Source organism: Pipistrellus hanaki (genome assembly GCF_964339955.1).
Source record: "Pipistrellus hanaki genome assembly, chromosome: Y".
Lineage (NCBI taxonomy): Eukaryota > Metazoa > Chordata > Mammalia > Chiroptera > Vespertilionidae > Pipistrellus > Pipistrellus hanaki.
The window spans coordinates 4016191-4033495 of NC_140525.1; the positions used below are offsets into that span (position 1 = coordinate 4016191).

Below are 17305 nucleotides of genomic sequence, written 5' to 3' on the forward strand. Positions count from 1 at the left end.
AACTGGAATAGGCAAAATGCATACCTTGAAGTGCAAATGTCTTAAAAGTGAAATTGTTTCTCTAAATGTGTGTACTTTGTTCTCTGGAATGTAGGAAGTAGTCCATTAGTTCAAATCTGTTTTATTTTCTTCACCTGCTTGCTAAAAATTAATGCTTTCCTGTACAGACGGAGACAAAAGAAATTTATGATCAAAGGCAGCTTCTACTAAAAGATATCAATTTTCTAAGAAGCAGAGAAGTAGAGCTGAATAAAAGAATTGAAGCTTTTTATTGGTAAGTAATGTTTTCATTTTGACTACTCAAAGTCTGTGAGTTTAAAAGAAACTAAATACATCCAATTATTCTAATGCTATTTGCTAAGAAGAGATCTTGGTTTTAAAGGTGCCATCACTTGGTTTTAAAAGGCATAAGTTGAGAGAAACAAAGACTAGGATTTTACTTTCGGAATATTAGATATTGGGATTGTGCTGCGCCAGCACAGCCAAGGGTTTGGTGAGCCTGAGGGAGGTCCAATGAAGGATGAATAAAAAGACAGACAGACAGACAGACAGACAGACAGAATAAGCTAGGTAGGTCTAGGTGGATCTTCTGTGCCTGGCTAAGGCCACAGAACAGATCCAGACTGCCAAGCTGATGCTTTATTTATAGTCTGGGGTAAACAAGGTAATTTACAGTGTTCTTGTAAGTTTCACTTGTTTTGGCAGCCCCTCCTAGCTACCCAGGAAAGATCTAGGGAGCAGTTACAAGATTAAGCTTAATTATGCTTAGAGGACTATGCCCTCCAAGCTGGGACTTGTTTGCGACTTTGTCAGCAGGTCAGTTTGAGGTTAACCCTATAATGGCTCCCTACAGGGATAAAAGGCAGCGAGATACCATCATCAGGCTACAGTAAAACCAGACAAGTACTTTGAAGAAGCTCACAACTCTTAACATATTATGTTCCACACTTATGTTCAGTCATTGAGATCTAACGGTTTCATGTGCATGTGGTAAATCAGTGCAGTGGCTCTGACTTGATTTGTGATGGATATGTGCTCACCAATATTTCATTCTTCTGCCATTCCTAGCAAGCTCACCAGTTTATGCAATGAGCATTCTTTTCCATTAGGTTCTATTAGTAGTTGACTCTCAAAGATACTCTTATTCATTAACTTTATTAGCTCATTTTATGTAGGCTTAATTCATTTTATTTTTCATCTCTGCCTACATTGCTCTGTTCTAAGCAGTACTGAAGTGTTAAATTGATCATGAGAGAAAAGGAAAGTGACATACAAGCCAGTGATTTCCAACTGGTATGCTAAAGAATATTTAAAACATGTAATACCTGACTGTATTCAGGGGCATTAACCTCTTTTTCCTCAGATTAAAAAAAAAAAAAAATGACAACAGTCAACACAGAATAGCTGTTCATTGTGAATGAATCAAAAATATAACTTGTTTTTTTAATGGGAAAATATATTTTTGGCATGCTGCAGAATTTTAGTAGTTTGTATGTCAGAGATAAATAAGGTTGAAAATCACTGATATCTATACTAATAATAGAGGAATATGCGAATTGTCCAGGATGCTGCCACAGTAACAGTAATGACCAAATAGCAGGCTGTGTGGGGTGACCAGGCCGACAGGGGGAGCAAATGAGGGTGACCAGGTCCGGGGGTTGTTGGGTGCAACCAGGCCAGCAGGAGGGGCAGTGAGGGGGACCATATTGGGGGGACAGGCAGTTGGAAGTGACCAGGTCAGTAGAGGTGGGGGCAGTAAGGTGGGACCAGGCCATTGGGGGAAGCAATAAGGACCAACCTGGCAGGTGGGACGGGTGTAGTTGGGGCCGACCAGGTGAGAAGGGGCAGTTAGAGGAAGGCTGGCAAGTGAATAGGTAGGAGCCAGAGGTCTGGGATTATGAGAGAGAGAGGTCCCACTGCCGGTTTTGGCCCAATCCCCCAGGGGTCTCAGATTGGAGAAGGTGCAGACTAGGCTGAGGGGAAACACCTCCCTGCACGATTTTCGTGCACTGGGCCTCTAGTTCTATATAATAATAGCCTAATATGCAAATTATTCCCTCAACTCAAGTTCTGCTGAGTTCAACTGCTTGACCAGTCATTATGATTGGCACTGACCACCAGGAGGCAGATGCTCCAATCAGTAGGTTAGCTTGCTGTGGATGCTATTGGGCTGGACTGGAAAGTGAGGTGTTAGGAAGTTCCCAGGGTTTGGCCTGAGCCCTGGATAGATGGGTGGGGTGGGAGCCAGAAGGGACCAGGTGGCTGGGCACGCTGTTACACATGATCTGAGAGCTGTGGACTGTACAGCCCTCTGCAGTCTGTGGCATTCTCAGTGCACAATTTATAATCTTCCCAGCTGCTTATTTTTATTTGTTAACTTTCACTCCAGGAGAGTGGGTAGCACCATTACGGGGGACAGGCCAGGCGTGCCTGCTCAAGCCAACGTGTGGCCTCAACTCTCTGAATGTAGCACAGAGGCGGGCGGGGCTGAGTCGAAGAAACCTAGTCCCAAACTTGAAACGGAGGCAGCAAGGGGTAGAGGATAATAGCTATGCAGGGACCTAGAAAAGCTGCTGGGTGGGGGTAGCCAAGGAACTCCGTGCTTCTCTCACAGGACAGGCTCCTTGTCCCTCCCTTTTTTTCCTGGTGACCTATTAATGCAGCTTTTCTCTGAGGCCACAGGTCTTCTCTGAGGCCCCAGCTCTTAACCAAAGCCTGGGCTTGCCCCATACAGTTCCATACTACTGTACACTCTACACTGCCTCACCTATCCCACCCCACCATTCACAGCCCTGCTTCGACCCCACACAGTCTTGGGAGAGCTCCACCCCCCAGAGGAGAAAGGAGGAGGCTGCAGACAGAAGGTCACAGGAGGACCGGGCAGAGCAGGGCCCACCAAGTTAGTTGGAGGGTAGGGAGGGAGAGACCCCATAGAACTGGGGACAAAAATGGGCAGGGAAGGAGGGCCCTGCAGAATCTTGGCCCTGGGTTGAAGTAGAAATCCTGGCCCCATTTTACATACCCAAGCAGTGTGTGTGTGTGTGTGTGTGTGTGTGTGTGTGTGTGTGTGTGTGGGCGCGTGCGCGCACACGGGGGTGTGGGGTAGTGGGTGTGTGAAGACAAAAGAGGGTGTGAGGAGACTGGATGGAAGGAGAGCAGTGAAGTTTGATTCATGGCCTATTTTTTATTTTTGTTAATATATTTTTATTGATTTCAGAGAGAAAGGCAGAGAGAGATAGAAGCATCAATGATGAGAGAGAATTGACCTGCTGCCTCCCACATGCCCCTACTGGGGGTTGAACCTGTAACTCAGGAATGTGCCCTTGACCAGAATTGAACCCAGGACCCTCCAGTCCACAGGCTGTGGCTCTATCCACTGAGCCAAACCATCTAGGTTGGCCATGGCCTGTTTAAAACCACTGCAGAAGGCTGAGCAGGGGTCTTACTCTGATGGTGTTACCTGATAATGAGGGTGTCTTTCCTTATGTTGGGTAATCAGAACTACAGTGAAGTAGCACACACTCCTGGAGCCTACAAAGGGTTTCCATGCACACAATGCAGTTTAGTTTGTGTGGCAGCTGAAGAGGGTGCCAGAGCCTTGTAGGACCAGGGGCTGGAGGGTAAGTGTGTATTGAGCATTCTGCCCCATGAGTGAGTGAGTTAGTTTGTTTCATTCTATTTCTCTATCTATCTATCTATCTATCATCTATCTATCTGTAATATGCTAAGTATCTGACTGAGAGGTCAACTGATCGGTTGCTATGATTGTACTAACTACCAGGGGACACATGTTCTAACCGGGTTAGCTTGATGATGGGGACTGGCCAATCAGGACCAGGCGAATCGGGACTGGACTTGCCCTTGCAGTTCCTCCCTGGCCACCTGCCCCAATCGGGACTAGGTGAGATGATGATCCCCCATTGTTGGCCTGTTGGAGGCACTCCACTCATTCACGAATTCATGCACCAGGTGTCTAGTAAGCTAATAAGTGTAATTCACTGCTGCTTTGCTTTACATATTAGTCAGCAGAGGGTGCTAACAGATAAAGCTTTTAGCCTTTGTTTGGAATGGTCAACATTCCCTAACACTTTCCCTGGCTCAATCTAAGGGAAGACAATTCCTTTCTTCAGTATTTGGAAATTCTGATTGACCCATCAATCTTTTTCTATTCAGCACTCTTTAGTATTCAATCACTAGGTTATTAAATGCCAAAGCTAATCAGTTAAATCTCACAGAAATAACCTAACTTAATTTATTATGGCCGTTAGGTACCTGCAACCATTTTTTAAGAGTTGATCATCTTCAATGAAAAAGAACTTTGGTCTTGAAACTTGCACACTCCTTGCACCCTGGTGCCACCATGCCTCTCCATCTGCTACTTCAGATCCCACGTAACTTGGTTAGTTCACGGGATAGATCGAGGACTCTGGCTCTTTCTATTTACTTCCCAGCAGTGATAATCACGTAACAGTTTTAGCTGGTGGAGCTAAAATTATGTTGTTTTTCCTCCTAAAGTCTTTACTTCAGGTATTACAATTTTTTTAATTTACTTTTTATATTTTTGCTAATATCAGAGGCTACAGAAGAAAATTGTAAAAGTGTGGCTGATGCACTTAGGAGACAGGAGCCTAAATATAAAGAGCATGGAGGAGACCTGTGACTAAAAGCTCAAGAATAAAATTCTAAAGAAAGTGTTTGGTGTTCTTAAATAAGTAATATGTTTGAATTAAGTTGATGGAAATATGGCAACAGTAGTGAAATAGATAAGACAACGTTTTATGGTGATAAGTGTTTTAACCTGTTAACCGGGGAGTTCCCTTTTTAACGACACGACCTGTAACGGGCGCGTACTCTCTCACTAGGACGTAATTTCATGTTATTTTTATTTATTTATACTTAATGAAAATAAATGAAAAAAAAATATATTTTTTGTTTATTTATATATAAAGCACAAAGGAAAATACAAAATTACAAAAAAAAAAAATAGAAAAGAATACCGACAAAAATAAATGGACACGTCGAATTAAAAAATTATAAATTTTACAAACAATGATAAAGATTACAAAAAATAGCCGAAACCGGTTTGGCTCAGTGGATAGAGCGTCGGTCCCGGGTTCGATTCCGGTCAAGGGCATGTACCTTGGTTGCCGGCACGTCCCCAGTGGGGGGTGTGCAAGAGGCAGCTGATCGATGTTTCTCTCTCATCTCATCGATATTTCTAACTCTCTATCCCTCCCCTTTCCTTCCTCTCTGTAAAAAATCAATAAAATATTTTAAAAATAAAGATTACAAAAAATAAAGATTACAACATATATTTCAAGGACGTATCTACCCGTTCCCGATATTGTTTATGTTTGACTTATTTATAGGTCCCGCTCGGTTAACAGGTTAAAAATGTGTGTTTTCATTGACAAGCCTTTTCCATGAGTATTTAAGATAGTTTTACAGAGTTACAGTACAGAGAATAGCAGCCTCTGTTCTTTGTTATTTGTAGCTTTTCTAACATGTATTGAGGGTCTGTATTTGCTTTCATTTTCTGGCACCCTGTGAGTTGCTCAGCTCACACAAATGAGCTATAAAAGTGGTTGATCTATTTTTAAAAAAATCAAGTTAAAAAAATAATTTTAGGGAGGAAAGGAGAGAGACAGATAAAAAATCAACATGAGAGAGAAACATCGATCTGTTGCCTCCTGTATGTGCCCTAATCCCTCTTGCTACTAAGATGGAGGTGTCTGGCAATTTATAAATTATTCTGCTAGTGGTTATAATGTTTGTCAGGGAACATGTGCCCTGTATTCCTCTGAGATTATGCAATGCCAGAATCAAAAGAAATAAATGAAAATTAACAATGAAGAAAAAAATATTATATAAGGAAAGGAAATATAACTATAGTTAATATGACTTTTCTATAATATGAGTTTTAACGTGTTGCAGGGATTAACATCTCAGTGCACACATTAAGCCCATATGGTAACTTTACAGTGCTCAGTGTTCATATAATATTAATTGAGTACATGAATTCTTGGTGAAGGTATGATTCAACTATGTCTTAATAAATGGCCTCTTTTTACTGTCTTGACCATAATTTGTCATGATATCACATTACATAGTACTTGCCAAGGTTTCTTGAGCTTATTCTTTAAAATAATTATAATTTAAAAATATAGTACCTTTCCATATATCAATTTTGAAATGATGGGTGTTATCTCTACATGTAGTACGTCAGCTTCTCGAGTGTTATAGCACACACTGACATGTCTGTAATTGTTAAACCTTTAGGAATAAATGAATGAATAAATGTGTATGTTAACTTTCCACTGCCTCGCAGATCATGAACCGTTTGGTGTTGTCTGGTGTGCGACCCTCTATGATTTTAGCAGGGATTAGAGTCACAGGATACTTGCCACAGGAGTGCTTCTCTTTCCTTAACTGAAACGTCTACTAGTGGCAGTTGGTGGATATACGTAAAACTTCTTGAAAGTGTGCTTTTGGTATTTCTAACCCAGACGTGAAGGTAGTCAAAATTGGCTCTGAACACTGCCCAACCTTGAGGCAAAAGTTCTTCTGGGGGGTAGAAGGGGCCAGGGCAAGGCAGGTGGATGTGACTGACTTCTTATCTCTTGAGATTTAGAGTCAGTTGTACCGGTATAAATTGAACTTAATTTACTTTTGTGTGCCAATCCAGACCACCATGGAATAATTGTTCTCAGTAACCTCACAATAACCTGAGTTTTGGTGATCAATTTATAGGATTGTAGCAAGTTTTATATTCAGAATATGGATCTCTGGCTTTATTACTGCGAATCCTTGAAGTTATGCATGGCCATGTTCATGCCCTTAGATACCCAGGTGCCACAGAAACCCTTACATTGATAGTAATCTGTCCAGGAAAGTGACAAGAAACTCATTTTAGTCATTCTGATTCGCAGGTATCAACATGGACTAAAGGATGACTACTTCAATAGAACTAAACTGGTTGAAGAGGACAGGAAGAATAAAGGTGATTCTTGGGGAGAAGGAAGCTGCATTTTTAAATTTCTGACATAGGTTATTAGCTCCCTAAATTGGGCCTGTTATAAATTTAAATATATAAATATATCTGTGTGTGTGTGTGTATCACACACATATATACATATACATATATGTACACACACACACACACACACACATATATAGCTTACATTTATTGTTACTACAAAATTAACCATTATTTTGTTCTTTTAATTTTACATGTCAAAAATGACCTTAACCTGAGAAGAAGTAGGATAATCAGGAGGTTTTTCTTCCCCAAGTTACTTTTCTTTCTCCCCTTTAGCCAGGACCTGCTTGTTACTTATATTTATGTGCCTGTTTTTTGTTGCTCTTGTTTTGTTTTTATTTGTTAAGATCCCACATATAAGTTAAACCATGGGATATTTGTGTTTCTCTGTGACTTACTTCACCATAAAACCCTCTAGGTTCACCCATGTTGTCAGAGATGGCAAGATTTTATTCATTTCTATGGCTGAGTAATATACCACATCTTCTTTATCCATATATCCATCTATTGATGGTAGTCTAGGTTGCTTCCAAATCTAGTCCGTTACTAGTAATGCTGCAGTGAATATAGGGGTGCATTTGTTTGTCTTTTCAAGTTAGTGTGTTGTTGTTTTTTACATATACCGAGAAGTAGAATTATTAGATTATATGGCTGCTCTTACTATTTATTTATTTTTGCGGGGAGTAATTCTACACTGTTATTCCATAGTAGCTGCATCAAACTGCATTCTCACCAACAGTGTATGCGGGTTCCCTTTTTTCCACATCTTGGCCAGCACTTATTATTTATCAATTTATTGATAATAGCCATTCTGACAAATGGGAGGTGGTATCTCATTGTGGTTTTTAATCATGAGAGACTTCATTTTTATTCATGGAAAATTTTATCTTCTTCATTCCCTGGTTCCTTTTTTTTTTTTTCAGTTCTTTTAATATATTTTTACTGATTTCAAAGAGGAAGGAAAGAAGGAGAGAGAGAGAGAGAAACATGAATGAAGAGAGAGAATCATTGATTGTCTGCATCCTGCACGCAGCCCACTGGGGATCGAGCCTGCAACCAGGCATGTGCCCTTGACCGGTATGGAACCTGGGACCCTTCAGTATCCAGGCTGATGCTCCATCCACCAAGCCAAACTTGCTAGGGCCATGGTTGGCATACTGCAGCTCGTGAGCCACATGCTACTCTTTGGCCCCTTGAGTGTGGCTTTTCCACAAAATACCACGGCCTGGGCGAGTCCATTTTGAAGAAGTGGTGTTAGAAGAAGTTTAAGTGTATAAATTTGGCTCTCAAAAGAAATTTCAATCGTCTTACTGTTGATATTTGGCTCTGTTGACTAATGAGTTTGCTGACTAGTGGGCTAGGGCATATTTGTAATATATTTTTATGCCTCATGGTATTTTATATGCCCTTGACTGGAATTGAACCCAGGACCCCCCAATCCTTAGGCCAACACTCCATCCACTGAGCCAAACTGGTTAGGGCACCTCATGGTATTTTTACCTGAGATAACTTCCTAAACTGTTTTATAACTAACCCAGGAGTAGCAAAGTTGAATAATTTTTCAATTTCTTGATATTTTACACACACACACACACACACACACACAGACACACACACGCACACACACATATATAGCTTACATTTATTGTTACTACAAAATTAACCATTATTTTGTTCTTTTAATTTTACATGTCAAAAATGACCTTAACCTGAGAAGTAGGATAATATATTTCTAGAAACTTGCCTATGAAAAGAAGTTGAACTTAAGTGGAAATTTCAAAGGACTTCTTGGAATAAACCAGAGCTGGGTACTTGATAAAGACCCATAAGGACGCCTAGTCTCTTGTGGAGACTAGATTAATATTTCTTTAAGAATTAGTACCATCGTGTAGTCAGATAATTTTTTTATGATGTATCTGCATAGACTCATATTAAATGAAGTGGAAATGATGAAATAGCGACAAAATCATAAGACAAATCTTTGTATTTACAGAAATTCAGATCTTTGGGCATGAGGGTCTGTTGGGACTGGTTAGTATGTGTAATGGAAGGAAGTTCACCACATACATAACCATTAAGACTTCCCATCACCTATTGGAAAATAGGGCTTATTTCTTGCTTTCCCTACTGGGTTTTTACTCTGACACCTGCTCTTTTAGATGATGAAATAACAGTCATTAGATCTGACATTGTCCATAAATTCTTAAATGAGTTTTTATTGACTAGAAAAACATGATTTTACTTGGTTGGCTTTCTCTTTCAGAAGATGCTATTCTTTTGCAAGAGCCGCCCGTGGCTGACAATTCAAAACAGGAAGAAGTTTTGAATGATTCTGCAACCCGGGTAAAAGAACTTGAGGTAATTGCTAGGCCTATTGGTTTTTGAAATTGATGTTAGCAGTATATGAAATTTTAATTTCAGTCATACATTATTTAGCTTGATGTGTTTAGACTGTTTATTTTATGACTAAGAAGGTGATGGCCCCATTTAAGGTAATTTAATAGTTTTTCCTTTCACTCTTAGTCTCATAGGGAAGCATGGGAAATATGTCCTTTGGGTCCTGGAGTCCTACTTTATCTGTGTCTCTCCCTTCCTGCTTGTGTGCCTCAAACAAGTTCCTTAAATATGTGTGATTGAGGTTCCATGGTGAGCTAACATGTGCTTGCTTAGCCCAGAGCAGGTGGCCAGTGCTTTTAGTTCCTTCTTCAGTCTCTTCTTCCTTCCATCAGCAGAAAGTGAACATTCCTGTCATTACATCAGGATCTTACAGGTTAAAACAGAATAAGATGCGTTTTTCACATGCCACTTTATTTTCCTTCTGTTCATCACATGTGCTCTCTGAAGGTTAGAGCTGGAACTTGATATACCTGGATATATCCTGCACATAAAATGTATTTTGGCAGCTGTAATGACCTATTTATTTGAGAACATTGTAGACATTTGTATGTAAACATGAGATGTATATAAAAAAGGAAAGCACCACAGCATGTTTGTGATAACTCAGCTTTTCATATTTAAAAACATTGCTGTTGGGACTTTAGTTGTAGTATCTGGAAAACAGGTAACAAACTTAATCAGAAGCACCTGCTTTGTAGGCCAGGATTCTGTATAAGTATAAGGTTGGATGAACTTACCCCGCCCCCTCCAGGGCAAAATATGAGGTTCCTTGTTGGAATCAGGCTCTTACCACTTCAGAGAATGAGTCTCTGTCCAGTGATCTTACTTATATTATGACTCCCCTCTTACAGCAGACTGCCAGTTTTTATGTACTGAAGCTATACTTCAGTAACTGTTCAAATGCACTTTTTTTTTTTCTTTTTTCAATTCCAGCTTGAGCTCGAATCTCTCAAGGCCCAGTTCTTGGAAATAACCAATCAAAACCACCTGCTGAATGAAAAGATGAAAGAGATGAGTGACTATTCACTTCTAAAAGAAGAGAAATTAGAGCTTCACGCTCAAAATAAATTACTTAAGCAACAAGTGGAAGAGAGCACAAATGAAAACTTCTATCTCTTAAACTGTATGTCTTTTTCCTGGTTTACTTGTATTTGTAATTCATGAAACTATGCTTTGTACTTGTAAGGAAGGTTTCAATCAGGAAAATTTTATGAAATTAAGATTTTCAATTTGAAGTTACTTCCTTTTTGCTTGCTGTTGTATATTATTTGTGTCACTAAGAAGTATTTTTAAACTACTAATCTGCTGCTCTGGATTGTACAAATCTTCCCTCACCCTCTGCTGCTCAGGTTTGGCCACTGAGAAGGAGGAATGAGAGAGTGCGTCTGATCTCGGAAGCTAAGCAGGGTCGGGCCTGGTTAGTACTTGGATGGGCGAGAGTGAGGGAGGTTGTTATTCCCTCTCCATCATTGCACTCCCATCTCCACTGAGTATATTGGCCGTGGGCTGGCCCAATGTTTACGGGATGATCTCTCACCATTGCTCTGTGCTTGTGCCAGATCTTTCTCTCCCAATTTTTGGAATTCTTCTCTCCCTGATCTTCTGGCCAGGGGTGGGGACTGTCCTGCCCATAGGCCATAGAAGACGCATAAAATCTTTTGGTCTGGCCCTGCCAAGGCTTTAGGGGTGAATTAATTAAATGTTTGATCAAATATAGAAACTAATTTTTAAGTTGATAATTTTGTATGACCTGCAAATGATGTTATAATCATTTGGCCCTTGCAGAGAAAAGGTTCTCCACTCCTACTGTGGGCTCAAGGAGTTAACGACATGGCCCCATTACTAGCCCAAAGAACTACACCACCGTTAGTGACTAAACTACATGAATCACCCTTTAGAACAGTGGTTTTCAACCTTTCTAATACCTCAACCCTTTAATACAGTTCCTCATGTTGTGGTGACCCCCAAGCATAATATTATTTTTGTTGCTACTTCATAACTGTAATTTTGCCACAGCTATGAATCGTAATGTAAATATCCAATGGTCTTAGGTGACCCTGCTAGCGGTTCTCAACCAGTGGATTGCGATTCACAGGTTGAGAACCACTGCTGTAGAGCCTAAGACCATTGGAAACTACAGATATTTACATTACGATTCATAACAGTGGCAAAATTACAGTTATGAAGTAGCAACGAAAATAAGGTTATGGTTGGGGGTCACCACAACATGAGGAACTGTATTAAAGGGTCACGGCATTAGAAAGGTTGAGAACAACTGCTTCAAAGGGTTCTGCAGTGACTGAAATGGTGGAACTCCATCTGATGCCTGCTTCAACCCCTAGTGTTGCTGACTGGTGAACAGATCAGATTAGATCTAGGGGTAGTTCGATTTTGGTAGAGGGCTACACTTTCAGGTCAATTAGAGGGTTAGAAAAAAAACCCATTATTTTTAATTTGGATTAGAAAGAGTAGTGAATTTTGTATTTGCATGCTTTAAGTTCTTCTGAAATTTGTGCTCTTAGTCCTTTAATATGAGATTAATAATTACAAAGAAAAGAAAGAACAATTTAAAATATCTTTAGCTGCTTTTGTTAAGTGAAATGAAAAAACTTACTGTTGATAATCACCAGGCTTTTTTACCTTCTTAGGTATAGCTCAGTTATCTCCTGCACTGGTAAATTTGCAGAAACAGTTGAAGAAAGTGGAAGCTACTATCATGTTGCGGCATAAGAAGTTTGAAACTCACAAGGAGGCTCTGCATAGACGGCTGCAAAGTGAAGTGAGTAATGATCTGTATTTGATCAGGTGTTAGTCTGGTCCACTGTGTACACATGTAAGCTTGGTATATGTCATACCAATGTAAATCAGATTGGATTTAACATAAAAAATTATTTCCCCACTATTCTAAGATAACCTTTTCACCTGAGAAATGCTTGAGTGATGATATAACTCTGTTCATATCAGTAATAAAATCCCAAGGAAAGCAAACTCATAAGTAAAATTGTCCCAGTTTTGATTGTGCCCTTTAGTAGTGTCTTGATTCTTGCTCTATAACTTAGAACTGTTGACCCTCTGGTATCTGCCTCATGCCTTACAGAGCTGTTCTGTGAGATAAGTGCAAAGGGCGGTGGCAAACTTGATTGTGTGCTCTGTTGTTTCCTACGGACCTGTGGGCTACAGACATAAAGCTGCTTGGAATGGGCAAAACGGAAAAGAGAATAAACCCGATAAAAGTCTTGTCCCTTTTGAAGTGGCCTGGGATTTCTTTTACATTGATTTCTTTCCCTTCTTTAATTTTTTTTTTAGATTGAGAATGCAAAGCTGAAGGCCCAGATATTAGATTATGATGCCTCTGTAAAGAGATTAACTATGCAGGTGGCTGATTTAAAATTGTGCCTCAAAAATGTATATGTAAAACTTCTGGTATATATGAAAATGTAATGATTCTTATTGAAATTTTAGTAATTCTCGTGGTAGGGGAAAAGCCAAAGAAATGTCATCTTAGAAGTAAAAACTCTGTCCATTTCAGAAATACCAACCAGTCATCAGCTAATGTGACTTGCTTTTATAGGTTCCTGTGGCTTGGGAGAGCCTCAAACCCCAAATAAGAAAGGTATGATGGCACAGAGGTCCCCAAATTCATGGATCTTGGTTTTACTTTTATATTTATTACCTTGATAATAAGAGCAATCTGACCCTTTAGGGACTTTACCTGTTCCTTGAGAGATGAGTTAAATATGTGAGAAGCAGAGTGACTTATGTCACACTAGAGGCCTAGTGCATGAATTACTGTATGGGTGGGGGTCTCTTGGTTTGACCCGTGGAGATTGGGCTGAAACTGGCAGTCCATCACTACTGCTACTGCCTACTGCTCACACTCATCCTGACCCTGCTGCGCCTGCCGCAGGCTCGTGCTCAGTTAGTCCTGATCAGGAGAGGCTTGTCTGCTTTAGGCTGCTCACCTGCATCTGGTGCCTGTCCCAAAAGGATTTGGGGTAGGGGTAAAGGATGCGACTGGCGCTCCAGGCAGGTAGTGGGACACCCTTGCCTCATCGGGATCCAGATTTATCCCTGATGTTTGTGCAGATTGACAAGATTTCTTCATTGTGGAATATTTAGGGAGGGGAAGCGGCTGGGCTGTGGTGCCTGAGGCCAACTTCCAAGAGGCCAGTGACGCTGTGCTGTGCTGGTCCACTGATGCCTGACTTTGTTCTCCAGAGATTGGATCTGCAGAACTATTGAGGGAGTGAGTGGCTGCTGCTGCTGGCTGGTTGGCCTCCGAGATAGGTCAGTCAGCTGCTGCTGGCTGGTTGGCCTCCGGGATAGGTCAGTCAGCTGAGTGGGAGTGGATGCACAACCGGGGGCAGCTCCTGTGTTGAGTGTCTGCCCCATGGTGGTCAGTGCATGCCATAGTGATTGGTAGACCTGTAGGCTTTCAAATAGTTAGATAGATAGATAGGTAGATAATCACATTGATTATATATAATATTTTTGTTTTAGGCACCTCAATTTTTAAGTCATTAATTAACCTTGGATACATTTAATGTCTTTGTAATAATCATCATAATAACCTGGTTATTAACAGGAAAGGAGTAAAGGGAAGATTAGATAATAGAGACATGCCATTTATACAGCTTTCCCAGGGAGTTGCAGTTAATAGTCTCCAAGTTTATTCCCTGAAGATCACTGTGAGAAGGCAATATAGACTATAAACACAAGCTCAGTAAGGTCTTCATGATGCTTACATGTCAGTCAAACCTGGGAACAAGTTAGTAGCCAGAAATAGGCATGCTAGTGCAAATATAGGAATATTTAATATTTAAGCTCCTGAACAAAGAAGGCCCTCTCTCTTACTTGCTGCTCGGATTCCCAGCTTATGGTGTTCTTAACTCCTTGTACTTCACACAATGTGCTGATGGACCAAATGTAGCCTGATGCTAAATTGTATACTGATCCACCATAGAATGGACACTCTGGATACTGGCCCTACTTTTTTGATTCTCCTGGACCCCATCTGCACCCTTTTCAGGACTAGGTTAAGGGATATTGAACTGTGCAAATCAAAAAATATAATTGCATGCCAATAAAATCCATTCATTCTACCGTGTGGGAATCTTAGAAAAGTCTTTTTCTGGTGATATTACAAGAGTTACCCACTTCCACTAATGTTGAGGAAATTTACCCAGTGATTTTTCCAGCTACACTTGGATTTTAGTTTCCTCATTGCAACGGGGATATGAATACCTTCTTTGTCATGGTTGAAGAAGGCAAAATGAGATGGATCTCAATTGAGTGGAACACATCAGGTACTCAGAAGTATTACTGCTATCATGTTACTTCATGTGTTCCCTTGAGGATGCATACTATCTGCCCCTTCCTGCTTCAGAACAAGTGTACTGAAGCTGAGATACAAAGCTCAAAAGGAAGTTTCTTTGTGTTAGCAGTTGAACTGGTTTCCAAATTTCCTGGTCCCGAGCCTCCCTAAGTTCCCCCATTTGTGCTCTCTCCTCCTCAGTTCCAATCCCATCTTCTACACTAGTTTTACTTTTATCTCTTGATTCCTTCCTGTTCCTTATTTTCTCTCAAGTCTATTTGTCAAACTGCCCTCAGCTGAAATACAGTGGTCTTGAATGATGAAAAATAGTTTAGGATGGAACCCTTTCAAACACAGGCATTGCCCTTGAGGCATTGCTGGAGAGGAATAGTGACAATATTGGCTGTGCATGTTTTGGTTTTGCTTAGGATGCCCAAGCATCTGTACAGCTCCCTACCTGTATGACCCAGCCTCAGCTCTCCAATTGTAATGTGGGAGGAGCAGAGTTGTTAGCCTTTTGTGGTTGAAGATCCTCACGCCCTTATCTGAAAATTAGAGGCCCACTGCATGAAATTTGTGCAAAGGGCTCAGTCCTTGCAGCTGCGATTGTTTGCCTCAACCCTCCTAGCCATAGCTTCATCCAGAAGGTTGTCCAAAGAATGCCTAGAAGGTTGTTTGGTTGTCTGGTCTAATTAACACATTCGGTTTATTTTATTTTATTTTATTACAGACTAGAAGCCTGGTGCATGAAATACCTGCATTCGGGGAGGGGGACTCCACAGTGCTGAATCCCTGCAGTCGAACGCCCCAAAGAGGTAGGTCCCTCCCACCCATTCGGGGCTCCTCGATGGCTTGTCCCAAAGAGATAGGCTAGAGCCAGGGGCCCCACATCCATGGTGTGCAGGGCCACAGGACCTCCAATGCTGGAGGCTAAGACCAGTAGGTTATAATAAATGTGAGAAGTATGCCAGAAGGCTGATGGGCTTTGATATTCAGCAGGGCTGAAAATCTGCTCATTACCTGTTGCTTGCTGAATGGCTGAAAGCAATTCCCCTAACCTGATAATCTTTTACTATTTACCAAACCTTATCTTGAATATGTGTGTTTGCTTTGCTAAAGGGAAAAAATGTGTGAATAAAAAGTCGTAGGTCCAGAGATAATGGTGAACCAGTCCACTAGAGAGCTAGTTTTCGTCTGGCTTTCCTCCATGCCTTCTAAATTTATATTTCTTGATTAGTGTACTATTTATGCTTCAGCTCCTTCTCCAAATTCCTGAACCCTTGCTGCGAAAAGACTGCTGCATCCCAGGCTTGTCACATGGAGCCCCCAGGCTCCACCTTGTACACACAGCCTCAAGTCCCCACCCATCTGTGTGTGCATGCTGCACTAGTAGACTCCTGCTGATGGATTATGAGGGTGTGACGACCACATAGGCTTTTATTAGTATAGGTAGATTGGGCCCTATACTGGTTTTGTCACAACCCTGGGGATTCTGGGTCAGCATTCTTTAGTGAATCATGTTTGCAGTCAAATATGTGACTGTCCATGCTGAGTAGAATAAATAAAAGTAATGAATGGGTTTGCATCAGTTCAGGTCAAGTTTATCAACAAAGTGAATTTAGGTGTGCCTAGACTTTGTTATCAAATAAATTATGAATATGTTTTCAGTTCTCAAGAGCTTTTTGGAGTTTAAGATTGTGGATCATGGATTGTGAAGTAATATCATGCATTAAGAAGGAAGGCCTAGCTTTGGCTGGCTCTGTTCAATTGTTAGAGCAATGGCGTGCAGCCAAAAAGGTGGTAGGCTCCATTTTCTGTCAAGTGTATATACCTCAGTTGTGGGTTTGCTCACCATCCCTGGTTTGTGGTGCATGTGGGAGGCACCAGTTGAGGTGTCTCTCATATGGATGTTTCTCTTCTCTCTCCCTGTTCCTCTACTTTCCCTTTCACTCTTCAATGGAAAATATATCTTTGAATGAGGATTGAAAAAAGGCCTAAAAGCAAAGTCTATGAAGTTATAACTGGTACATAAATGCTCTAAATAAATGCTAATAAGTAATTAGAATTATTGTGGCTTCATAAATTACTTAGTGTGCATGTTTGCTCTTATTACTACATCCTTTCATTTATTTTTTAAATTCTCAAGCATACTTGAATTTTTTTCTCTGCTTATTAGTCACATTATCTTTGTGTAGTCTGCAGCTCTGGAAAACGAAGTCTGCTACAATCCAAAGCCATCTCTATTCCATCGTTCTGGCAATGGATTTATGATGTCTCCTAATGGTGAAACAAGCAGGGATTTATTGAAAAATCTTCTTAAACAGGAAAAGCTGATGGCAGACACAGTTACACCAAGGATCATAAATTATCCAGATACAAGTACAGTTGGTTGCTCCCCGATTCTTACCTTGCATTTGTAACCACACCAAGGCAAGAATAAAAGAGCTAGAGCAAGAGATTGATTACTTAGAAAAAGCTCTCTTAGATTACTATCAGAGAATCAGAGTACTAGTCAGTACTCTCTCTATTGCTAGAAGCCCACTAACATTCAAGAG

The 17305-nt window shown here is 40.7% G+C and overlaps 1 protein-coding gene across 1 annotated transcript in view; it reads left to right on the forward strand.

The window, feature by feature from the left end:
* LOC311615860 (centriole and centriolar satellite protein OFD1-like) overlaps nt 1–17305 on the forward strand; it is a gene marked incomplete at both ends in the record, with an annotated part of 67320 nt that overhangs the window by 23693 nt on the left and 26322 nt on the right. The window contains 7 exon segments of the mRNA XM_084871293.1: nt 168–274; nt 6930–7000; nt 9303–9397; nt 10370–10559; nt 12085–12215; nt 12743–12859; nt 16946–17129. Of these exon segments, the coding sequence (XP_084727419.1) occupies nt 168–274; nt 6930–7000; nt 9303–9397; nt 10370–10559; nt 12085–12215; nt 12743–12859; nt 16946–17129 (895 nt within the window).